Source organism: Malania oleifera, chromosome 7 (genome assembly GCF_029873635.1).
Source record: "Malania oleifera isolate guangnan ecotype guangnan chromosome 7, ASM2987363v1, whole genome shotgun sequence".
Lineage (NCBI taxonomy): Eukaryota > Viridiplantae > Streptophyta > Magnoliopsida > Santalales > Ximeniaceae > Malania > Malania oleifera.
In genome coordinates this window covers 86,078,500-86,105,377 of record NC_080423.1, presented here as the reverse complement: position 1 = coordinate 86,105,377, position 26,878 = coordinate 86,078,500, and the positions used below count along the sequence as shown (strand labels likewise).

The 26,878-nt window shown below is 36.3% G+C and overlaps 1 protein-coding gene across 1 annotated transcript; it reads right to left on the bottom strand.

Annotated features, from left to right (window-relative positions):
• LOC131159863 (serine/threonine-protein kinase ATG1c-like) lies at positions 1–26,878 on the bottom strand. The gene is made up of 13 exons (XM_058115058.1): positions 25,998–26,878; positions 24,667–24,784; positions 24,267–24,325; positions 9,853–9,917; positions 6,968–7,061; positions 6,802–6,882; positions 6,483–6,591; positions 5,607–5,679; positions 5,155–5,534; positions 4,680–5,044; positions 4,164–4,458; positions 3,533–3,603; positions 1–432 (listed from the first exon to the last, which is right to left on the bottom strand). Exons 1-13 carry the CDS (start codon positions 26,241–26,243, stop codon positions 193–195), a joined length of 2,196 nt encoding a protein of 731 aa, XP_057971041.1. The 5' UTR covers positions 26,244–26,878; the 3' UTR covers positions 1–192.

Here is a 26,878-nt window from a genome sequence, read left to right as displayed (position 1 = left end):
TGGGTAAAAGAAATGCACATTTTATAATTCTCTAATTTACAGAAATCAAATATTAACAATAGCCTCTGTGAACCAGATACAACCATTCCTATCTCCTTTCCCCGAGTCGCTCAAAAGAATAGCTGTACAAATAAATAACTTTACACATTGAAACAGGAGAGACCATTGAAAAATAGTAACCTGCAAAAGGTCTCAGGGGAGGCATGGTTGATTTTCACACTTGAGACGAGCCGTCCTTTGAGACCTTGAATGGCCTTGTCTGCTATTCAGCATATCAATGTAGTTCCGAAGCCTATACCGGTCTGAGTTTGTGAGAGAGAATGGAGGGTTGAGAATGAGGGATGGTGCTTCCACAAGAAGGAACCTTAACAAGCGCACTGCTTTTGAATACAACAACTCTGCACTCTCCCCATCGCCCATCATTTCATCAACCTGCCAATTACATTTAGATAACACTTCAGTTCACCCAAGAATTTCCAGCAGCCACCCCATAAAAAAATTTCCCAATAATGCATTGACATTTTTCTCAACCCATACATGCATGTTTCTGGTATAAAAGTCCTGAGTGGTTTTCAATCAGGATTTGACTTTTTATTAGCATTTACCATCAAGTATTTTGCATTATTGCTTTCAAACATAGCATTCAAGACGGGAGAAGAGCCAGCCTGATCTCAACTAATTTTATCCAGATTCATGAGACACAGAATGCATAAATTGATATTCTATCTCAAGGAGACTGGGTGAGGAAAGGGGCTTATCTGCTAGGCTACAACACCAATACTACAATAAATGAAAAATGGATACAGACACAGCATACAGGGATACATAGATATGGTTCTTAAAAAGTCGAAGATATGGTACAACAGGGGTTATAATTATGGATAAATTACCCCAAAAAAAAGTACATGATATGTTTTGGACACATCAAGATACATTATAGATGTATCTAATACATTTTGGAAGTATCTTGCATGTATAAGAGAAGTATGGGTTTTTTTTCTTTTCACGGAACAATACAGAAAAACCAGCAAGCCCTAACAAGTCAAAATGAATGCCAATAGTGCTGAATATCCAAAAAGAGAAGCCAAATAATGAATCTTCTCCCAAACCGACAGAAATGACATCTTCCCTAAGAAAACATGCGCATAACACTCCATCCAGTCCCCAAAATACTGCAAATAAGTACATTTCCATAACACTGACCCTTCCTTTTTTCCTACCAAAGCTGACAAAAGAAATTGCCAAAACTCCTCCACTGTCTCTAGACAAACCCAACATTCTCCAAAATAATTGAATTAACTTGTTCCATACCCTCCAGGAAAACTCACAATGCATGAAAAGATGCAGTGCAGATTCTGAGCAGTCAAAGCAAAACACACAAACATCTGGAGAGACGGGCCTCCTTGCCGCAACAAGTTATTGGTATTGATCCTATTAAAGCACAACCAACCAAAGAAAAGCTTTGTTTTTAGGGGGAAATTTGGCCTTCAAATACTTTTTTCGAGAGGAAAGGAAGAATCAGTAAAAGTCAAAAGATCACAAAAGATAGCAAGAATAAACCCCTGAGGAATCCAAAGACCAGGATTGACTATATCTTCCAACGAAACCCAACAGTTATTCAACAAGACTAACAAACAGGACAACTCTTCCAACCACCCTATCATTCAAGGATCCTTGAAAGTGAAAACCCACGAAGGTAAAGGACCACCTGGATCTACAAGAAAAGATGAAATAGGGCAATTCTTCCCAAAGCTCAAACAAAGGAGGCAAGGAAAGAAGTGGATAAAACAGCATTCCTCAACCAAAGGTCTTTCCAAAAACAGATATTACAACCCCTCCCAACAACAATTTAGTATGGGGAATAAAGAGAGGATAAATATGAGAAATAGCTTTCCACAGACTTTCCGAAGAACATAAAGAACCCAAATTTGTGTCCAACCCATTCTCATCAAGTCCAAACTCGCTTTTAACAACTCTGCCACAAGGAAGAATCTTCTAGCAGGAACCGCCAAACCTAATTGGCCAAGAGAACGTGTTTTTAGACACCAAATTTCCAAGACCCAAACCTCCCTCCCATTTAGACCTACAAACCACCTCCCACCTCACCAAATGATCCCTAAAACGCCTACCCCCCAACACAGGAAATCTCTCATAATTCTCTCAATCTTTGCTAGCAGCCCTTGCGCGAATCCTAAGAATAGAAAGAAAATACAACAGGATACTAGAAATACAAGCCTAAATGAGAGTAATTCTGCCTCCGAGAGAAAAAAGAACATCCTTTTCCACCCTTCTAAACGCATAGACAACCTCTCCACAACCAGATCCCAAGAACTAGCAGACCCAAGGTGAGCCCCCAAAGGAACCCCAAGAACTAGCATTCCTGTTTTGTAAGACACTCACTCTTCTTTCTTACTAGAAGTGAAACATCAGGAGAAGATGGGGGGAGATAGAATATAGCAATTATGCAAAAGTTTGATAAGTTTATTAGGAAGTGTGGCTTGAGAGATCTTCCTTTGGGTAATGCCAATTTTTTTCTGGTGGTCAATGAATGGAGTCAGCTAGGGCAGTGGCTAACAGACTTGATAGGTTCTTGTTCTCCAGCAAGTGGGAGGATGAGTCCCCTAATCTCTCTCAAGTTGTTTCACCTAGATCCACCTTTGATCACTTTCCTATTTTGTTGGAATCAAGAAAAGTTTCTTGAGGTTCTACTCCCTTGAGGTCTGAAAAATATGTAGTTGGATCATGGTTCTTTCCAGCCTTTGGTGAGGGGCTCTTGGAGTGAGGAAGTTGAAAGGGGGTGGGGAAGGGTTTAGATTTATGAAGAAATTGAAGAGGTTGAAAGAAGTGTTCAAGGAGTGGAATAGGGAAAAGTTTGGAGATAAAAGTATTAGAAAGACAAATATTTTAGGAGAGTTGGGTGAGTTTTTTCCAGCCTTTGGTGAGTGGTTCTTGGAGTGAGGAAATTGAAAGGGGGTGGGGAAGGGTCTAGATTTATGAAGAAATTGAAGAGGTTGGAAGTGTTCGAACTTTAAAGAGTGGAATAGGGAAAAATTTTGAGATATAAGTTTTAGTAAGACTAATATTTTAGGAGAGCTGGATGAGTTAGAAAGGAAGAAGTTGTTAGTCTCTCAGGAGGAGGAGATGAAGGATTTCAGAATGAATTGTAAGATATGATTTTTAAGGAAATGAAAAGTTGGAGGCAAAAGACGAAAGTTTAAATGTATTAGATACCCAACATCTAGGCCATTCACTAAACCGAATAATTCACATCAGACATGCAGCCTTTCATCCATCTACACCACCTCTCTCCAAATCCCTTCCTCAGAAAAATCTTATCCAAGAACTTTCACCTCAATCAAATAAGAGCACGATACACAAATAAGCCACCCTCAAGAAGTCTCATTGCTTCATAGATTAAAATGCACAGGCATCAAACTGCGCCTTGTAAATTACTGTACCAGATATGCTACCGCAAACTAAATATGGAAATGCATGCCAGTGTATCAGTTCCAGAAAGGTAATGAAAACTCACTGCCCCATGTCTGCCTAAAGCAAGGGCAGATTGAAATATTGTCTCCATTGCATCCGGCATCTCTGTACTTCCTGCAAAGCCAACGGTAATAACGTTATTAGAACCTTAAAATAACATAACCATGAGATCAGAGCAATTTATCTATCTTGTATTTACAAATTACAACAATGCAAAGTAGAAATATTAGGATTATAGGATGCCCTATGTGGGATGCTAACGTCACAAAAGTGAGAAAATACAGCTCCATATTAAAAATTATATTCATAATAAGGGTCAAATAACAAATTTGTTGGCATGCCACACTCCAAAAAATGGATAGGCTCTCAACTCCAACAACTGAAAAGAACTGATCAGACCTACCAACGACTACTGTTATTTTGCTATATTTTTTTCCTGTTTCATCAACAAGTCTTTTATGCAACACAGAAACAAGCAACTTAAAATTCAAAATTTCATCAAGCACTATTAGTTTACAAAACAAGCATGTGAAATTAAGCATCAAGAACCATCTCTATAAGTATGTTCTGGGAGGATAAAGGAGGGAAATGAAAGAGAAAATGTTGTCCCCTAGCTATCAGGTACAAGGAATCATTTATACGACAACAAATAACATCAAAAGTCGAGCCCATACCAGGGTCAATAACCTTGGCAAGTTCCTCAGCATGCTCAACTTCAAGAAGAAATTTCCTCTCAATTTGAGAGCAAATATCCTCTGGTCCTTGAGTGTTAACCACATCAAGGCATTCTTGCATATCAGAAGTACCATGCTTCTTGCTGTTACTCCTCCTCAATCTGGTAGTCTCTTGTGTTGGACTTCCTTCCATGGCTGAAGCAGCCTGTGCATGGCAAATATGCAGAGCTTGCTTCCATGTTGCAAGAATCACAAGCTGAATTGAGAATGCTTCCAGTTGTCTACCTGCCTCAATCTTTTTAAAAAAGAAAAAAGAAAATGTAAGTACGTGGAGACAGCAAATATCAATTACTTAACAAAACTTGCCTGAACAGACAAAATTGAATCTTGAGCCATAAAAGAAAATCTACCAATCATTGAAAGTGCAAATGACATGAAGGCAGGCAGCACAATTTAGTTCCCCATTTTTGGGAGATATAATGGCACTCTTGGAAATTTGAAACTACTAGGAGTTACCTTCTCATTCACCAAGTCTTTGATGGCAGATGCACACTGCTGCAACGACTTAATCCTTGTCATGCAATGATTTGATGGCTGCTCCATAGCATCTCCTATATCCATAGATCCATGTGAAGTCCCAGACGGAGCAGAACTCTGACTTTCCAGGCTACCAATGCAACACGTTTTACCATCCACTGCACCAACAATTTGCATTGGAGCAGTTGATGTGTTGTTCATATTTAGTGACACAGGTTGAGGACTTTCTGATATGCACGGAGAGTGGCTTGGCTTAGAAGCACTCACAGAGGAAGATGACACATCCATTGGAGGTCCAGACACAAATACATAATCCTGATCACTCAATTCCAATGAATCCACAGCTGTATGGTCCATGCACATAAGATCAAACAATGAAATTTTTAGCAACAAATATTTTGAATATAAATACGAGAAAAATCATAAGAAAAATTAGAACACGAAATTTGGGTACCCTTAGATCGAATGTTCACCGGTCTTTGGTCAATTGGTTTTATGGGCTCTTTGAGGTTTACATCAGGTGCTCTACTGTCAAGCTTAAATCCGGAATCTTCAAGTCTATATGTGGCACTATCATATTTGGAAACATGTTCCATGCTGTTGAAAGTGTTAGATGCTGCTTCCCTCCTATTAACTTTCGTATCAATAGAGAATCCATAAGTAGACTTCATGGAGGACTTCCTCCCCATATTGGATGGGCTTCCATCAGGACCACTGGAATCGTCATCCAGAAAAAAAGGGAGACAATCCTCTTGAGAATTTTCTTCCATGTTCCTCAATGGATTGCATTCAGAAAATGGAATACCATCAGATATTCTCAATGATCTCCTACTCCTGTATATCACAACGATAATGATAAGAATTAAATGACCATATGGGAAGGCTGAAAATCTTTGCATTGATCACCTTAGCATGTCATCAGCTTGTCTCAGAGATAGGAAAGGGTGATTGAAAAACTCTTCAAATGTTAACCGTTCCACTGTAGATACAATGATAGGGGGGAAAAAGAACCAGAAAAAAATTGTCAAATATCAAAGAATAAATAGGAGCTCAAAGCATGCTGAAACTATTGACAAACAAGCCAAAATTCTCCAGATTCTCCATTGCATTCTTCAAAGGGCAGATAACATAAACCGTTTTAGTTGGAGACTTGTACAATGAATGACTATTATGATCTTACAATAGAAATTCTCTATTCCACATCGATGCAGCAAATTCATTAGATTGATTTGGTCACCGTAGGAACCAGTGCACCATCATTGAATACATACATTCCTCATTTCTGGCAAGCTTGATTACTGAGATGGTTGTTCAAGTTAAAAATTTCAAAACAAAAAGGAAGATTTGTTGGAAAATTTACATTACCACCAAGGAGAGATATCAAGATCAAGATAATGGAACTGCAACACTAAATATAAGTTTCTAACAAATATTTATCTTCTAAAAAAATCAAGCAATTCTTACAAGTCACAACTTGATTCAGACGTTTGAGACATCGGAATAAACACAACTGGAAGTTGCAAAAAATGGAGCAGCATTTTCTACATGAGCTGTGCTAATTCCAAATCACTATGTCAGCACCCAACTGTCATCTAGTCACTATTTGACCCAACTGGATATGACACTTACTTCTTTTCATTTCGTTCTTTGAAATTTCTTTCTACTTTCACTCAATGCCATGAATAAACCAAACAAACGAATCCATGCATGCACTTATGTAGGCATGTATAACCGCACCTAATGATATAAACAATCAAGTTCAGACTACACTGCAAGAAATACCTGGATTACGGCGCAGCAATTTCTGACACAAATCTTTGCAGTCAGAACTCAAATCCTTACTATCTGGAGGGAAATGCAATTCGGTGGATTTCACGATATTCTGGAGCAACTGCATATCAACAGAAGATAAGTTTACCCTGAGGAATTTGCATAGGTATGAAGAAACAATATTTAAACCATGAGTAAGACTGACTGCTTCACACAAATCAATAAAATGCACAGAAAAAATATGTTTTAATCCCAGCATTATATGAAACTACTTAAATGTCCAACTGTAAAAAGAAGAAGAAGAAGAAGAAGAAGAAGAAGGTAATCAGACCTGTATCTGATTGTTTCCAGTAAATGGGGTTTTCCCCGTGACAAGCTGAAACAGAATGGCACCAACACTCCAGAGATCTGCCTGCGTATTTGGCTCAAAATTAGTGGGAGAAGGCTATTTGAGCGAGTGCTCTTAACTGCTTACACATGAAAAGAATAAATGTCACCTTTGCATCATATTTCTGAAGATGCATTATCTCAGGAGCCATGTATAATGGTGAACCACACAAGGTTTCTGCAAGGCCTCTTGGTTGTAGAGACCTGCCAAATAGAACCACAATGTTTGAACATTTTGACTTAAAAATCGAATAATATTAAAATAGACTTCCCTATAAAAGAAAAAAAATGTCAAAATTTATAAATTTTGTAAAATACTAATAATTTCGAAAATTAGTTAGGTTTGGAGTTAGATGTGCTTCCAATGCTAAAAATTTTGTGTTTACTGAAGAGAAATAAAAATCATGGTAGAAAATTATTGTTGAATAGGAATATAAATACGAACAGTAGCGCCCCTGCTATAAATTACATGGAGAAGAATTTGAAGGAATTTGAAGATCCAATGAAGAATTTGAAGACCTAATACAATTGATCATAGAATACCAATGAATTAAAAGACATATCCAAAGCACGCCATGAAACAAGCAATACCTAAGATGCCCCAAAGAAGAATCAGAAATACATTCTGAAAAGCAAACATAACACAATAAGACTTGTGCATTTTCAAAAAAAATGCACCTTCTGTGTTTCTTCAGTTGAGGCTAAAGCATTTTGTGTTTGTGAATTTTAAGTCCCATATGGTAAGCAAACTTAATAAGGGATGTTTTCAATCACTAAATCTCTTGAACCTATACCTTTCCCACACGCTTGAGAGTTGCATTTCGGCTTATGAACACAATGTGAATTTTGTAATTTTATGATCATCTCTGAGCATGGTTTGCTAAAATGACTAATAAGCAGTATACAGTCATATATTTATTTTGCTTTCCAATTTTTATTTGCAATTTCTTAATTATTCCTTAACTTTTTCATTATGTGTAATTTATTTAAATATTTTATATAAAAAAAATGTACATTCAGGAGTTCCAAAAGGTTGACACCAAAACACATTGAGGCTTGAGAATTATTTCGAATTTTATTTCCAAATTCCTAACTTTTCCTCATTTTTCACTATATATGTAATTTATTTATATTTTTATATAAAAATATAAATTTTCCAAAATTTTAACATCTTAATACCTTGAGGCTTACACTTCACCTCCTTTGGTCTTAAGAAACTTCCTATTATGCCCTCAGCTTTTAAAACATTGCAAAAATACCCCTACAATAGAGTTATAGCACACAAGATAAATTGTAGAGATCCAGCCATCAGAGTCAAAATAAATTGACTGGATTGATACTCTGGAAAATAAAATATAATACAATTTATGGAGGTAAAAAGTAATCATAAAATTCCTTCATGATTCTGTAAAATATATATATACACTTAGTAATGGATTGTTCATCAAATTTGATAGACTTGGAACAAAAATATAAGAATGTATCGGGATCATCATTATTAAAGGATGACACAAAGAAGTCCAAATCAGGCTGAAAGGTCTGTAAGCAGTTACCCACGTGTTGATGGAGGTGCTCAAATCATGGCAGGTTAAGTTAAATTTCCAGTATCATAAACAAGCAATCAGAAGCACATGGATTTATTTTTGAGACAAAGGGGGAAGGCCTTTGGTAGCAAAATCAGATGTCTGAGGATGACAAATTTGCTTTAAGGAACAGCCTATCCACTTCACAGAATGATTTGAGCCCTATTCCTATTGAAGAATATGAGAAATTGATTGACCTGAGCGTCCTTGGGCTACTAAGGTGCTCTCAGTACAAAGAATATTTGCTTTTCAATTGCAAGAATATTAATGGGAGTATAAAAAAGAGACAGCAGTTAGAGACAATTGGCATGAAAAACAACAGTGGACTAACTGACTAACTCTGATCATATATGGAAGAGTTTAAACAGTACAAATAAGTCAACTGACAGCCCACATTAAGACAAGAATTTGTTCAAACTCTCCAGATTCTCTTGTTTCCCTTCTATTAGTATTCATATTGCCTACTATTAGTATTCATATTGCCTATGGGCCAAAGGTTGGGCAATTTCTGATCTAACTCAAAGGGGATCAACTTTTAGTAATTATAGAGAGGAATCATGCTTCTCGTCAACCAGAAAAGAGTAAGTGCCAGGCATGCCCCCTGCACCCTCCCCCTTGCCCCTCCCCACAAAAAATATAGGAAAGGAAAAATCAAAAAGAGATGCCACGTTGATTAATCGAGTAAATCGGGTTACTTACAGCTTAGACATTGCTACCCTATCAAGGATCAACCTAACATACGTTCAACTTTAGCCCAAAATTTTGAGAATTTATATTATCAAGAGAAAAATGGCTTAAATATTGAATTCAAAAGAGCATCTTCGGTATCAAAGAAAAACTTTTAAGACCATTTCTAAAGGAAGATGCTGTTGACACTCCAAAAAATACCACAACCACTCCACTCTTATTTATTAATGTATTAAATGAGAACTTCACCCTTGATTTTCATCTTGCAGGCCAAAAGACAAAATATAAATAAATAACATAAAAATAAAAAAGGAGAGAGTGGAGGCAAATTCGTCATTTCGTATGATGGAGTGCCAGTTGTATTTTTGGGAGGGGCAATAGCATCCTCCCTTCTTAAATATCAAAAACTAGAGAAATATTATTACATGCTCTTGAAGAGAAGCACCTACAGCTAGGTTTTCTTAACTTTCTTGAGTGCACCATCCAAGATCAGGAAGATCACTTCAGAAGAACAACAGAGAGAGATTGCAAAACAACAAAAGAAATGTGCTTTTTTTTCTCAAAGATCCAACATAAATTATGGCACATATGATATATGTGTGCAGGTGCCCATCCATGCATGAGTGAACCAAGAGAGTAAACAAATATGTTGAATGCAACTTACAACATCTTTTAAAAAATAATTTTTGGACTAAAGAATTAGCTAGCCATGGTGATGATTTTACCTTGCAAATCCAAAATCAGCAATCTTTAAGACTGAGTTGCTATCACTTGTTGAGAGGAGGAGATTCTGCTTGAGGAATAAAAATTACAGGAATATATAAGTACAATATATAATATACCTCTTTGCTAGGGAAATAGATCTCAAACAACATATTAATCCCTAAGGACCTCTTGTTGTGGAAATAGTTCTCATTTTCCATTTTCAATTTTCTAAATAAATACAAAAAATGTCATCCTGCTTTCCAATTTTCTAACATTTGTGTAGGAAACTTGGAACAATCTTCCCATTGTTTGCCAAGTTCTCCATATAAATGTTAGAAATTAGAAAACAAGGTGTCAGTTATGTAATTCTTTGGAAAATTGGAAATGGAAAATGAAGAAAATTTTCACAGCTCTATTGACCAAAAAATCTCCATGGTTCTTTGAAGCCATGCAATGCTACCTGCCCAAGAGCCAAGTAATCCCTTGGCTTTTGCTCAAACAACAGATCTAATAGCTATGCATTGTTTTCATGAAGTGATCTAACTGTACCAAGTGGTATTATTGTTATAAGTACAGTAGCATCTGCTTCAATTTGATTTTTACCTCCATTACTACTATTTAAATAATGCACTCTATCTCAAGGAGCATTGTTTTTATAACACCCTTTCCCTAAAAATTCAATGGGAGGTCCACCAACTCTCAACAGAGAGAGAGAGAGAGAGATGCATTGCAATTTGTAAAAAGTGGAATCATGAGCAAGCTCCACATAATAAAAACTGAAAGTCCATAGCATTAGTGAGCATGGTAGGCATATAAACACAGAAGCTTTCATAAAATAAGGCCCACTGTATAAATTTATGGAGACAACCTGTAGCCAAATCAGTATAGTTGACTAAGCTTCAACATTTTTTCACAGCAGAAGAAATTTTTTAAGAAAGAAATACAAACTTCGAACAAAAATTCCTCAGGATTAAAAATGCAAAAAAGGAAGATAAATCAAAAAGGAGCTAAGAAAGATTATTCAAGAATCCTTTATTCAAATTCTTCTGATCATGACGTTTGGTTGGGTTGGGCAGAATCGAAGCTAGAATTGAATCCAAGTTACTGTCCCATTCCCTTCCATCATTTGAATACTCAAAACAAAGGTGAAACCCCAATTCCCTTGGAATGGACTCCCCCAATTAATGGTAACTATTCCAACACCCCCACCAGTGCCATTCCATTTCCCATGTTCAGACCTTGCAATCAGAACACCGCTGGCCTCCCTCTCTCCCTCCCCTTTTATCTCACCTCCAAGTCTAGAACTTATAAAATAAATAAATAAATAAATATACATATAGAAAAGAAAAATCTGAAAATTTGTTAGCTAAGTCTAAACTATTCTTAAGAAAAAGGATATAATAGTAATTTTTGGAAAAAACTCAAATTTATTCCCTCAATCATATTCACAGAATAGTGGACAGTGGAATGGAATTGGCATTTTATTTTGTCTGGATTCCACATTCCAACCAAATGCTGAAAACTCTTAACTCATTCAGTTCCATTTCTATCTCAATTCCATTCCTGTGCCAAATCCATTCCACAATGTGCCCTTATTTCCAGACCTCTGGAAGCTTTCAATTTCAATCCATCCTATCCAGAAGCTCTTGAACTTCCATTATTCAGAGTTTCAACAACAGAAATTCATTACTCTGGCCAGAACTGAGTTTCAATATTCTGCTTGCATATTCTTCTTTTTGTAACTTCTTAAAGTTCAGCTACTTCACCAAAGCAAGATACAGTAAACAAAATATCCAAAATCTCTTTCAAGCACACGTGATATTTGCTATATATTTTAAAATTTAAAATATATTGAAATATAAGTGCTACAATTCAATGTCAGGGCTAAAGCATCCACTGCTCTCCTGACTCTTGAATAACCAAAAAAAAGTTAAAAAACAGAAATAATCAATAGGAGATTAAATTTATCAATTGATGAAACAGATCCAAACACACATATCAGAAATAGATGATCTCTAAAATTTTGTCAATGCAGTTTAATACTGATGTTGTACAGGATTCAATTACAATTCGATTGGTAAAACGATGCAATGATACACAATTTCTTGTAACTAAGACACTGAATGAATCTGATATATTCTTTGGGAAGTACAAGAAATTCTTAAGAGAATAAGCACCCACAGGGAGCTAGAAAAATGAAGGCTAGAGCATCTGAAAGAATGTAATATGTGAACAGTTTTTTTTCTTTTTACAGCAAAAGAAAATTATATTAATGAAAGAAGAATTGACAAGACAGAGAATGAAACATCACGCACAGTAAATCTGGAACAAACCAGAAAAAACAACTAAAACCTACACACAAAAAAAAAGGAGAAAATCAACAAGCCAGCACATTCCTCCAATCCCTTTGAATCTCCTGCAAACAATTTCCTCTGAAAAACCCAAATCCAATGCACCAAAGTGATGCTAAATACTGGATCTTATCCTAGACCAGCTCCCAAATTAATTTTATACCAGATAATATACTGCATTACATTACATCCACATCCCCCATAAAACCGCAAATAAACCACAACTCCATAAGGCTGCCCTATCCTTCCTTCTACCAAAACCTGTATAAGAAACGGTTAGTAAGTCTCCGAGCGATACAGGGCATACCCAACTCTCCCCACATAATACAGCTTAATCCAAATTCTCAAGCAAAATCAGAGTGTAAAAGGAAATAAGAAGCTGTCTCAAAGTCCTTGAAACAGAGCACAGAAACATCGGGAGCAAGAGACTTCAAAGGTCTTCTGATTTGCAACAAGTTGTTCATATTTCTTTTATTAAGCACAACCAACCAAGTGAAAGCCTTATTTTTGGAGAGAGCCTTGGCCTCCTAAATTATAGAAAAGAGTAGGGGTGTACTCACTTTTGGTGGGTCCAGTTTAAACCTAAAGAGATGACCGAACTGAACTTTGCAGTTTCTAATAACTACAAACCGATACCAAACCAGAAACTGACAATTCAGTTAATAAAAAACAATACCATTACGGTTTGGTTTGGTTCTCTAACTGAATTTTAAAATTTTTGAACTTTTCTTTAACCCATCATTGTTTAGTGAGCAATGTTTCAAAGGCCAAGCACAAGTCAGAGACAATTGACTCTGTGCAGCCCATGATAGAAGTGAGAATGTGAACGGAGGGAGCCTGTTGTGTTTTTATAATGGACAGATGATTCCCACGTCTTTCATCCAGCTAATGTGGAACAAGACCCAACTCACAAGGTGTTGCACTTTTGCCCACTAGCACCACTTGCACAGTTAAACCTGTTAGTTTTTAAGGTGTTCCTATTGTGTGTTGTCCCACATCTTTTAGAAGAATTGGAGAATCAATCTTCTTTTTTATAAAATGATTCCATCACCATATACAGAACATTTCTTCTAAGCTAGTGACCATGTTTGTAGAAACAATGGAATGTTCTATATTTTTGAAATTGTAAATTTAAAATAAATATCAGACAATATTTGAATTTAAAGAAATAGAATATAATTCATTTATTTAACTTTTTTCAGTTTGGTATATTTCCAAAACCGAAACCAAAAACTGCAACCAGAAAACCAAACCAAAATGTGAAATCGTTCTGTCTATCTGATTTTCGGTTTTTCAGTAATTTTTGAACAACCTGAGGAAAGAGTGGAAATGAAGAATTAGAATGGATCAAGAATTCAAAATAAGATTTGCAAGAATACATGCCCAACTGATCCAAGGACCAAAAGCGAACATCCTTCCCCAACGAAAGATAATTTCTGTTCAAGAAAGACAACCACCTCCATCTCCCTATCATTAAGAGGTCTCCTAAAATGGAGATTCCAAGAAACCAAAGGACTACTCATATCCCCAATTAAAAAAAAGATATGGCTCTGTTTTGCTCAGCACTTAAACAAAAGAGACTAGGGAAAGAAGTGGGCAAACAACATTAACCAGCCAACGGTCTTTCTAAAAGTGTATGCATGACCCCCTCTCCACCACAAGTTTAGTGTGAGTGGTAAAGGAAGCATAAATCTAAGAAATAGACTTCCACAGACTCCTCAAAGAACATTTTAAATTACTATTGGTATCCCACGCATTCTCACCCAACCCAAACTTACTTATTATAATTCTACGTCTAAGGTAGGATTCTTCTAGAGGGAAGTGCTATAACCATTTAGCTTAAAGGGCAGTGTTTTTAGCCACCAACTTACCTAGACCCATCCCTTTCTCCTTCTTAGGCCTACAGACCTCACCCCATCTAAGTGATCCCTATGACCCCCATTCCAAACCATATTTCAACAACAGACTCATCAGTCACTGGATGCGTGCTTACTGCTAACAGAAAAGAATAAAGTCTGAAAGTCATCAGGTAGGTAAGCAAACCGCCCTGCTGCCAAGCTAAAGGCAAGGATCACATTGATGACAGCAAAAGCAAAGATGGCTTATGTCGAATATCTTGAACTCACAGAAAACCAAGCCTAACAACTTTCATACCAGGAAATTGAAGACAAGCTAAATCGTTCTTTATCGAATTGTAGTCTAGAGAAACTGATTCCACTTCCACTTGAGCAAGAAGAGCTACCGACTCTAAGTATGCTGACCACAGACTGATTATAGCACCAATAGCTAGCTCGCTGTCACTTGGTATCGGATCTTTCCTAAATAAATAATTTGCCCTTCGACGGGGACTACTCTCCCCTATCTCTAAAGGGGCTTATGCACTCCGCTCGTTACCACTAAACAAAGAAGCCAGGAGCGGAAAGAGGAACTTAAAAAATAGGCAGAAAATAAAGTGGGATGCTAGAAAGACAAGCCTGAATCAGAGTAATTCTTCCCGCTAAAGCACCCATCTAACAGGTTTAACTCATAGACTAGGACTCGCCACTGTCCATAGTTACATTTTAATTATCAAGCATTGGCTCCACAGGTGAGAGCTCAGCAACTTAAAACCTATAGAAATTGAAGAGTCTGTAAAGAAAAATAGGCCCCCGTCTATTACACCTCCTCTCATAAATGAATTATAAAAGTTTAAATGCAACATCTTGGGAGTAAATGGGGTTTTAGACTTTTTTCTCCTGATTTGTAAGAGGGTGTTAAGGCTTGATATATATTGTTGGCCCACAACCTAACAGCTAAAGATTTTAGTGAAGTGGTAATCAAACAGAGGGGAATGGAGAGGGGGAGGGGGAGGTTCAGACACTACTCAAATCCAGAGTGGTATAAGCCAATCAAGACTGGGCCATCCATGACCTCTAGATAGACGTACATTTACATTATTGATCGTTTCCAGAGAAAAAAATACAGAATTTTACCCAAAACAAATGAGAAAAACTATAAACAACAAAAAACAACACAAAGTACCACGACAGTGAAGCATCTGTCCCAACAATTGGTTTCAAACATATGAACTCTCTGACTTCTGCTTAATTTAGGACAATCTCCTCTATTGAATTAATAAAATCATCACTTTTTCTGCCTCAGTCCATTTTCTTCATGGTTTCACTCGTCCCCACAAAATGATTCACTTAATCAAGTCCCTCGTTGCTAATGGAGCATATATTACTGTCTCCGCACATTTCCAAACCATATTAACACGCTTCCACTCACCTCACCTTCAATTCTTAACAACCCTAACCTCTTACACATTTAACCATTCCTTCTAAAATTTCATTGATCATTGCTCCTCTATTTCAATGCACTAATGTTGACTAACCATCTTCTCACATGATAAATTTGTTAGTACTACCTATCATTCTGAAGAACCATATGACACTAACAGTCTCGCAATATAAATGCAACCATCTTATAGAACAGAACATTCTAGAAGTGTTTCTTCACTCTAAGTAACCTGCTTTAACCCTATATGCAATATTATCTTCAATCTCTCCCCATCTGATGGAGGGATTGAGCCACAGGTACTAATTTATTTTCAAACAAAATCATCTTAAGTGCTCGGTAACTTACAACAGAAATGGACTGAAAAGGGGTTTTCTTGGTTAATAGCAATTTTTGCATTATTGTTTTATCTTTATTTTTATTGTTTTTTTCTTTTTTTATTTCTTTTTTGTATTTTTTGTTTTACTTTTTTGGGGCAGATTTCTTGTCCCCTTTCTCAATCTAATACACTTCCATTAATTTAAAACAAAAAAACAAAATCAAAATCAACTTAACTACTTGCAACAACTTGTTTCAGAACACACTACACAAATCCTTTTTGTCCATTTTAATCCACCTAAAGTTATACTGCAGCTTATCACATCTTTTCTCACAGAACACAACCTCAAGCCACATTCTTTTTTGGCCATTCCTCCCCTCACAGTGCATTCAATTTGAATAAATCACTCATTTACTCTTAACTATTGTAACAAATGGCCAAACAACCCAAACCATCTTAGCAAACTTTGCAAATTTTTACTCATCTTGTTTATATAGATATAGAAAAAAAAATTATTAAATAACACAATAAAAGGGCAAAAGCTGTGGGGACAAGATGACCTTCAACTAATAAATCTAACAGTTACAGAGAGGCAGCCCCCAATAAAATTCTTCTCATCTTGTTCTCCACCAGTGCCACTAATAACTACACAGGAACGAATTTCCAAGTCAATGATCTTAATTCATGCAAATCATTGTAACAACGTCCCATTTTATTTATACTGATTTTCTTTTTTTATTAAGTTGATTAATAGTTCTATTATATGTAAGAGCTGGTTGGAATCTGCCTTTCAAAAGCTTTTGTTAGTTTTGCAGCTATTTACCACTCCATAGCCATCCCAGTCTACATTCATATGCAACAAACTATTCAATCTCCCCATTATTATCAGTAATTGGTTCGTACAACAAAAGTTAACACTTTCACACACCTCCCACCCATTTTTTGGGATAAAAGGAGAAGCATCTTAATAGTTTAAAAAGTAACATAAAGAAAATAACAATGGCCTAACAAATCAGGCCGAGAATAAGTAGAGAAGCACCTCCTAACAATCAGTCTGCACTAATCCTTCGTTACATATAGCTAGTATTGCCAAAATATGTTAACAATTGTCAGCCTTAGCACTTGTTATCCTATAACCTCAAGAGTACATACACCTCTCCCTATAATGCTAATGTGGTAATTACCCCTGCCCAGACTCATACGTCATAAAATAAAACCGAAGTCTTCATTCCCCAAACCTAAAACTTCCCATCACAATACCTCAACCAGAATTATCCTAATTAGTATTTCCAAGACAATTGACATAAAAATAAAGGCTTGATAACCAACTTTTGTGTAAGACGATCATGATCACCTATTGGCTTTATTTCAAATTGTCCTTTCTAGAGAGAGGAAACTGGAGAGAACTTACAAAAGATTCGATACTCAGATTCAAGCAATTGGATTGATAAGCTTCCGAAATAGCATTTCTTGAACAAAATCTACTTCAATGTGGCTCATCTTATGACAAACTAGGGTTAAAGCAAGAATGAATTAACCAATTATCACATGTTAACCTCATAGGCTGGGAATTCTGAAACCTAACCCCCTGCTTGGTTTTGCAGAATTAGGGTTGGACAAGAACCCAAATTCTGACCTTGATTCCTATTCCCATATTTGGCTTTTATAAATCAGGGTGGAATCAAATTCCAGCTCAAATGCTAATTCCCTCATTCAATGGCGATTCCTCCTCTTCAGGTAGGAATTACAATTCCACTCATGACATTTTCTCAAAAGAAAAGTAGAAGCATCATCAAAGACAATAATACGTATTATTATTATAAAAAATAATTTAAAATTAGTCACAATAGATAGTTTATTGTCGTCCTAAATTATTATAATATAATAACACCAAATAGAACCAATTATTATTATTATAATACTTACTATTATTATGAAAACAATATAATAACAATCACAGCAATAACAAACAACAATAACATAAACAACAACAAAAATAAAATAGTTGTTGTTATTACTTTTGTTATTGTTGTTTTTGTTATTATTACTATTTTATTGTTTTTGTAATAGTATTAACAATTAACAGCAGTAAAATAACAACCACAGCAATAACAAACAATAATAACATAAACAACAAAAATAAATAAAATAACTGTTGGTATTACTTTTGTTATTGTTGGTTTTGTTAATATTATTATTTTATTGATTTTGTAATGGTATTAATAATTAACAACAGCAGTAGCAACACAACAACAAAAATAACAATGAGTATTATCATTATTATTTTATGACGGATAACAATTAAATCCAAACAAAAATATCATTTATCATTATTATTGTTATTATAAAAAATATAAAAATAATATGATCCAAAAAAATGCAGAAATTTTGAATAGAAAAACAATTTTGAATTGGAGTCATATTTTTGAAAATTTACAAAATTAAATAATTTTATATTAGAGACATTTTTGAAAAATGACTTATTTCTCAGTTCACCATAGCCAACACTTAAAAATATTAAAGATCGAAAAGAAATAGAAACCGTGATTCCTGCAACTATTATCTGTTATTGACCAAACGCAATAATAGTATTGCATTGCGTATTCCAATAGCAATTACATTTCTCCTTAATCCCATTCCCACCTCGAGACTTTTCCTACTTCGATTCCATTCCATAAACTACCCCCCTCCCCCCCCATGGAGGAGGAGGAAAAGGGGGGAGGGGGGTGTTAAGTTCTTTTAACATATTCTTTAACCAATCATTTCACAAGTAGTATGACTCACTTTGTCGTATTCAAATTCAACACTTGACCTAACAACTCCAGTTTGCCCATTACTCAACTAACAAAGTACAAGAGTATGACCATGGGTCTTCTATCAAAAAGAACCCCTGGATAGTCTACATTTGCATGTCTCCGAACAAGAGTATGATCATGGTATTAAATTTTGGTAATTTTATCAAAATTTCCTACATTTGCGTATCTTTGAACAAAAGCATAATCATGGTATTAAATTTCAGTAATTTCATCAAAATTTCAAAAAGGTTTGAAAAGAGAACAGTACCGAACAAAATTACCAATGTTTTGAAAATTCCAGGCAAAATTTTAGACATTTAAATTAAAAACTAAATAAAAACAAGCAAATTTGGAATTTAAATTTTGTTTCTAAATTATTCACTATCATTGGTTTTAATATTTCCGAAAGTTTCATTCATAATTTCCATCATTTACTAGAAGTCTTTGTTATACTTTTAAATTGAAAACAAAATTTTTGTTAATTGAGACCCTCAAAATTTTAGTCCTTGAGTATGACTATGATCTTGACATAGAAGACCACTATCATACGCACCTTTGATATCTCAAAATGCTAATAAGAGCACCCACTTGCTAGTTCAAGGAAAGTCCAAAAATTTGCTAAGGACACTATTTGCAATAGTGGTGGCCATAAGACAATTCAAATTTCCAACTAGTCTCGAGGTCTTTGTTCAGCCAACAATTTTCACCCACATCTTGCATTAGTGTACCATTAGGATCCATAAAACAGGTTTGGATCCCAACAAACCTGTTTATCTAACAAACCAAGAACACATTACATATTTCCTTTGTGCTAACCCAATTCTCAGACAACAAGCTACCTCAACTCCCACAAAGTACTTCAATGGTCTCATATATTTAGTTTGGGACTTTGTTTGCAAGATTTGTTTTAGATGGTCAATGTCTTGACAATCATTACTTGTAATTATAATGTCATCCACATAAATTAAGTAGAAAATATAATGATCTAACTCTCATTTCCAAAGACCAAAACCAATTGCAACTTTACTGATTGAATAAACCCCGCTCTAATCAACAAATGTTGGAGGTTGCTCCATGTACACTTCCTTCTAAAGATTACCATGTAAGAAGGCATTCTTAACATCCAACTAGTGTAAAGGCCAACAAAAAAAGGCAGCAAGAGAGATAATCACGTGCACAGATGCAATTTTAACCATTGGTGACAATATGTCAGAATAATCTAAGCCATGTACTAGAGTATAGACTTTAGCCTGTTAAAAAACTTGATAAACATTGTTGGCCCACAACCTAACAGCTTTTAAACTTTTAGGTAAAGTGGTTGTTGACTTTTTGAGTCCGATCCCTGTTTTAATAATGACAAACTACAACATCTCATTTGTGCATTGAGTGTGAACAGGTTTATGTTTTTGAAAGCGCGAATGACGGATGCATAATGGAAGCCATAAAAGGACTTAAAGCTCACACTGATCAGTGTATTGCATGGGAAATCAAAAGAGCAAGCTTGAAGACCTCATTTATTTTTTCTTGGGTTGTAATAATTAATTAGGTTAAATTGTGCATGCATTCCTCATGATTTAATTTGAAGCTCAATGATCTTAGATTGACCATAGGAACCCCAACCTTCATAAAAACCTTTCGTTTACAAAGTTAAACTTTCACAAAAGGTTTTAAAATGTTTTGAACTTTAAAGAAGGTTTTTTAGGCTGAGAAATAGGGGACTCATCGACGAGAACAGGGCACTCGTCGACGTGTGTGTGTGTGTGTGCGCGACTCATCGACTAGTGTTTCCAATAGCAAAATTCATTTTCTCAATACAAGTGACTCGTCGACTAGAGAAAGGAACTCATTGACGAGTGAAGACGGGCCACTCGTCAACGAGCCCAACGGGCAGAATGATGCTAACGGGCGAAAACAGCTAGTTTTTCAAAATAAAATATATTTTCATCCCCCAACGGCCACAAAACGGCTAGAAATGGATTTTCCTATAAATACAAGCTTTAAAAACTTGTAAAAGTTAGAAAAACTATTTGGAAGCATACTTGCATATTCTTCATTCCCAAATATATTTTTATACTCCATTTTAAAGATTAAGGGCATACTTCTCCTACTCTTCATTTTCAAATCTCTTTGGAGAAATTTTTTAGTTATCTTTGCAAGGCTTAAGCATATATCACTCATATATATTGCTTAAAAGCTTTCTTGCCCATTGAAGATCAAAGTTTATTTTTCTCCTACTCTTTATTTTCAAATCTCTCTAGAAAAAAAATTTTGGGTTATACAAGTAAGGCTTGAGCTTATATTCATATTTATATATTTTGCTCGAGAGTCTTTTTGCATTCAAAAGGTCAATCTTGTACAAAATATTTCTCCCACTCTTTATTTTTTAAATATATTTTTGGAGAAAATATTTTGAGGTATTTTCTAAAGGCTTGAGCATATAAATACATTCATATATATATATATATATATATATATATATATATATTGCTTGAAAGCCTTCATTCATTTGATTTTATCAAGGGACAAATTTGAAGAAAATCATTTTCCATACTCTTGGTTTAATTGCAAAATATTTTTTGAGAGAATTCTTTAACTCTACCGAGCTTCATTTATAAATCATTTGAGAGTGCATTTAGTGCTTCAAATTGTACACAAGCATTTTGAGAAGCATCTGGTTGTACGCAAATATAATTTTATATCATTTGTATTGGCGATTCGGATTGTGAACCGTGGAGAGGTAACTACGCCTCGTGCAGAAGCAGTGGATTGTAAAGGAAAGCTTCGCCCTGTGAAGAAGCGGATTGTAACGGGAAGCTCCGCCCGGTTTTAAGGAGCGGATAGTGAATCCTTGAGTGGTTTGCCCAAGGCGAGGACGCAGGCGAGATTTGTCGAACCTCATTAAAAACTTTGCGTTTGCGCTCTCTCTTCCCTACACTATTTTATTTCCGCACTTATATGATTTCATTTATGCTGTTGTGATTATTGTGCTTGCTTAAATATTGTTAGCATTTAAATTGTTATGGTTTTGAGATTGCTAGTAAGACCCTAGGTTGTGAAATACTGATTGTGTTTAAATTCGGACACCCGACCTAGGAATTTTTAAATACCCAATTCATCCCCCCCCCCCCCCCCCTCTCTTGGAAATACACCATAACTCTCAGTGGTAATATAACATAGTATCAGAATTATGGCTGCCAGCCTGCCAGGAGGTCCTTAGTTTCAATCTTGCTGCCCCCATTTAGTGGGTAGTGTTATTTATTGTTGCAATCTCTCCACATGCAATCATGATGCACGTGCAAGGAAGTGTTAAAAAGCTTGTAATACATTGTTGGCCCCAACCTAACAGCTTAAGCTTTTAGGTAAAGTGTACAACAAGTAGCAACAGACTAATCATTAATGATCAGGAAGCTTGAGGAGTTCCTCACTTGCCTGCAAAGCATAAATATCTTCTTCAATTGCACCAATCTACTCAAAGTGAGATAAAGCTTAGATAAAGACCTTGCAATAGCAGCAGACAACAACATGGCAACAGAACAATAGTTGGAAGGAGACAACTAATGACACAAACTTTGAGATAGGGGGAAGTGTACAACGGTGCTTAACTTTTCAAACAATAATTGGGAAGTTCATCTCATGACCAAGAGTGCTAGGACTGGAAAGAATGGTGGAACACCCGAACCTGGCGAGTTCTCAACTACTTTATGTTATTGGTGTATATACCAATAAAGGAGAACAATCCACATAAAGGGAAAGAAGCTAAATATGGTATTTCACCTTCTAGAACTAATGACGGCATTCTATTAATAAGGTAGCAAGCTGTAAAAATATCAACCCAAAGTACTATAGGCATATTTGGAAATAACAGGGTACGAGTGATAGCCAAAATATGTTTGTTCTTTCTTTTGGCAACTCTATTTTGCTGTGGAGTGTGTGTCTAATGGATTATGCCTAAATTAGTCATATAAGGACTATCATATGCTCCTTTTGTTTCCATATCTCATAAACATGGGCAACTATCAGTTGTACATTAGTCAAGTAACACTCTTACCCTCCCCCCACCCCCCTGGGGCGGGGGGCGAACATTGCAATCGAAAACACTCCAAAAGAAAAAACATGCATGGGGATCAAACTACTATCTCCTTACAAGTACCAAGATGCACGCACATCCTAAAAATCTAAGGTTCCATGGAATTCCATAAATGATATAATTAAAGCAACTTCCAAAATCCATATCTCCTTTCTCTTGTCATCACTAAGGCTTGACTGAGCGAGATGTTCTAACTAATCTAAGCCTGTCAAATAAATTTTAACAGCCTTAAACCAGTGTAACTATCTAATCCATTCGCTTTCTGAGTTGTAATCTGAGATGAAGTAAAAGAAACTAAGTTCAAGAGTGATTCATGGACTCCATTACGCAAAAAACTAAATGTTAACAGCTAAAAAGCACCAACAACCAAGAATCACCAACAAATAAAACAAGGGCAGATACTTAATGCTCATGCCCACACCTGGTTTACCAAACCTGAGCTTGAACAAGCCAAAGCGATGAAACCTGATCCGCAGACATGATAATACAATAACTAACTAGATAACATAATATAGATAAAATTGAAGCAGATTGAAACAAACCAAAGGAAAAACAAAGCTTAACCGAGCCTCGAGCGACAGCATGTAGAATCGAAGTTGCTGCTTGCATGTGAAGGTGCATGGGTTGGCAGAACATATAGTATCTAGGTAACTGGCAAGCTCAAAGGTGGCCCTCAGTGTTGATTTTTTGTAGTTTAGGCTAAAGAGGATTAAATCTGACTGGCAGCAACGTAAATGATTTTTAGACCAGAATTTCAGTGGTTCTAGCAGGTAGAGGCTCAGGGAACATTCCTTGGGCATATGCGGCCATTGTGATGGGGAATCATATGGATAAGGGGCTTTAGGGTTAGGTTTGGGGGCGGCAGCTTGGAAGATGACATTTTTTTAGGGTTTAAGGTATTAGATTGAATTGACTGATGCTATGATACTGTGTTAAGAGTGAAGTGAAGAAACTCGAGAACCTACAAATATTAGGTCTCCCACTACATCTATACTATATTTATCATATCAATGAAGTGTCTTCAATGTAGCTGCACTCCGTAGCAAAATTTAATGAAAAGATATACATACCTTGCTAATCCTTCAAATATGCACCTAGCAATCTTATCATATAATTTTCCAGTATTTACAAGGAGCAAATCAAAGCCCTTCTTCATGTCAAACCTTTCCGCCACTTGTCTATGTACTAGAATAACTTCCATGGCAAATTTAAATCACATGATCAACCAAACTAATTCTCCAAGGTCCAATCAATTCTCATTTTTCCTTGATCAATCTCTTCCATATTGTTCTTGTATAAATCAAAAGTATAATACCACAGGCCAACAACTAATGCAACTTTTTATATTAGAAATACAAGAATTGGGGTACACACAACAAAACAATTCATTCTTGACCTACCTAGCATTTCTACAACTTCACAGTCCTGTGGGAATTCTTTTTTCACATTGACAGCTTAGCAGCCAATAAAAATTCCACTTCTTATCATTTATAACTGAGACAAATAGCCATGCATCTTCTTCCCTTTAGAATCAATAGACCAATGAAGCATTCAGAAACAAATCTGAATCACAATTGAAACATTTAAAAAGACGCAAGAAACACACCTGTGGCTTTAAATCTCGATGTATAAGATTATTATCACGAAGGATTTGTAGACCAGCCGCTGTCAAGACACAAATCTTAACATCAACATATCACTTAATAAAGAAAAGAAAATTCTGTTAATATTGTAAAGGATACATGTTTCGAACTTTATACTTTTGGTTTAGTAATAAACAGCGCTTTATTAATAATTTAATACTCAAGGCTGTGCTTTTTGTAAGCAAAAAAATGTATCACTCAGGCAGCCTTAGATTTTTTTCATTCTCTTTATCTGTAAATCCTGTTCTTGTACATGGCTGATGCCCCTTGGTGCCCATAGTGTTTCTCATTGGCTGACAGGAAAAGAAAAAGATGCAACATTCTGGAAATGAATTAAACAAGATGAAAGAATTCGAGACAGACTTAGTTGCTGCATGAAATGCTTTGCAGTGGCTTCTGGGACTCTTCCATGGCGTTGAATATATATAGAAAGATCACCCCCTTTGCAGTACTCCAATACAAGATGTATCTTTCCAGGAACCTAAATGAACGAGTATGAGGATTTTTAAACAGTGCAGCAAAATAAAACTAGGATCAGAATATTTAAAATCTTGACATCAGTTTCTTGAAAAGCCTAATATTTTGTTATGTAGAATCCCTACAAAAGGAAGAAAATCAAATTGGGTGGACCATGATGCACTATTTGCAACCTCTGCAACATGAATCATTTATTTTTCTCCACACTTTTCAGTAAAGCACAATACACAAACCTTAGAAAACAAATTTGTCTTTATGCAGGCAAGCAATATCACACTCCCTAGCAGACAAGCCTTTCAAATACATTTATAAACCAAATTGACTGACCAAAGTAGCAGAAACTTCTATACATTTTAATTTAAAGTGCGTTATACAAGGAACACCAGAGCTATGGTGCATTAACTCTACCACGAAAAATTAAGCTTCAGTCTTTTGGTTTCTTGACCTAACATATGTAATTCAAATCATAGACAAACAAAAAGGGAAAACAATGCATCCCGCTAGTCTTAAGCATATCGAATTAAAGAGTAATATATTGGCAGTGGCATTAGTTTAATTCTCTCAGTATCAAGATACCTTACATGCGGCCCATACAACCAAAAAGCAATTAAGCCAAACATTACTGAACTAGTCACAAAATCCAATCTGCAGAACAACAAACCACAGCATTCTAGATCTTTGACATGACTTAAATCAGCTCTAACAGTCACTATCAGTGAGCAATTAGCTACAAAACTATTTTCCATGTCAGATCACTTCAATATAATGCAGAACCCTATATCTTTCGGTGAAATGGAGGCAGATAAAAACATGTACTTCAATTTTCATGTTTTCACTTTGTTCTACTTCTCCAAACTCTACAGTACACTGCCCAACAGTGTACTTGGGATCTATGAGAAAAGTGGCCCCTTCCCACAAACACCAAAAGAAGATAAAAAGCAACAAAATGAAAATAAAAACATGAAACTCCCATGTCCTTTTATTTATTTTCCTTCATTTAACCAGCAAACAAACAGTTCTTCTACTCTACATTTACTCAAGAGCCAAATAGAGCATCGGGTCATCGCCACCCTCTCTAATTCATTCCCCTACGTGTCTAAAAATCCCAACATAATTAAAGTGGAAAAAAAAAACAACATACGACATCGAAAAATCAGGTACTTCAAAAACAAACAGATTACAAATCAATGCACACACGCGCGAACAAAAGAACACACCTCGATGATGTCGTGCAAGCGAATGATATTAGGATGATTGATCTTCTTCAAAATAACGATCTCTGACATGAGACTGTCCCGCAACTTCTTGTTGAGCCGCGCGGTGACGATCTCCTTTATAGCGACCTCCGTGCCGTGGACCCGGTGCCTCCCGTGCCACACCACCGAGAACGAGCCCGACCCTATCTGCCGGCCCACCTGGTACTCACCCACCACCCTCCCCCTGCTCATCGTCGACTGCGCCATACCAGCTCCAACAAGAAGAAGGAAAAAACGAAGAAGAACAATCACCGCTCAAAAAAAGCCCTAACTGTCCAGAACGGCAAAATCCCGCCCTCGCAGAACTCAGGGAGACCGGACAAATCAACAAAGCTGGCGGAACAGCACCTGCGGAAGCAGAAATTTCCGGATTCAAGGGTTCGGGGTTAGGGTTTAGAAGCGGAGATGGATTGTTGTAGGGAGAGACGGAGCGAGATTAATGGAGGTTGGAGTTGATACTACTCCGTCTAATGTTGTTGGAAGTTGGAGTCAGTCTTGACACACTGTTGGTTATTTTATATAATTATATTAACGAGGGAGCATAATAATTGAAGAATGGTTTCTCATTTTGATTGCGATTAACACAGTACTGGGGAATGACACAGGGAAGGCGTAGAGCTACAAGATAACCGGGGCAGTCATCTGCTACCCCTGCTCCCCACGGATTTTCCTGCTTCTATCGTGCGCCGCGCGTGCAGTGCGTACCGGGGTTTTCATCCCATCCTCTGATTTCTCTCTTTTGGCTTTTTCTTTTGGACTCTTGGGCTCAGTAAGTCTACTCTAGCTGGCGGAGTACTGGACTTGCGTCGTGGGCCCCGGCCCCGGCCCCGGCCCCGCCCAAT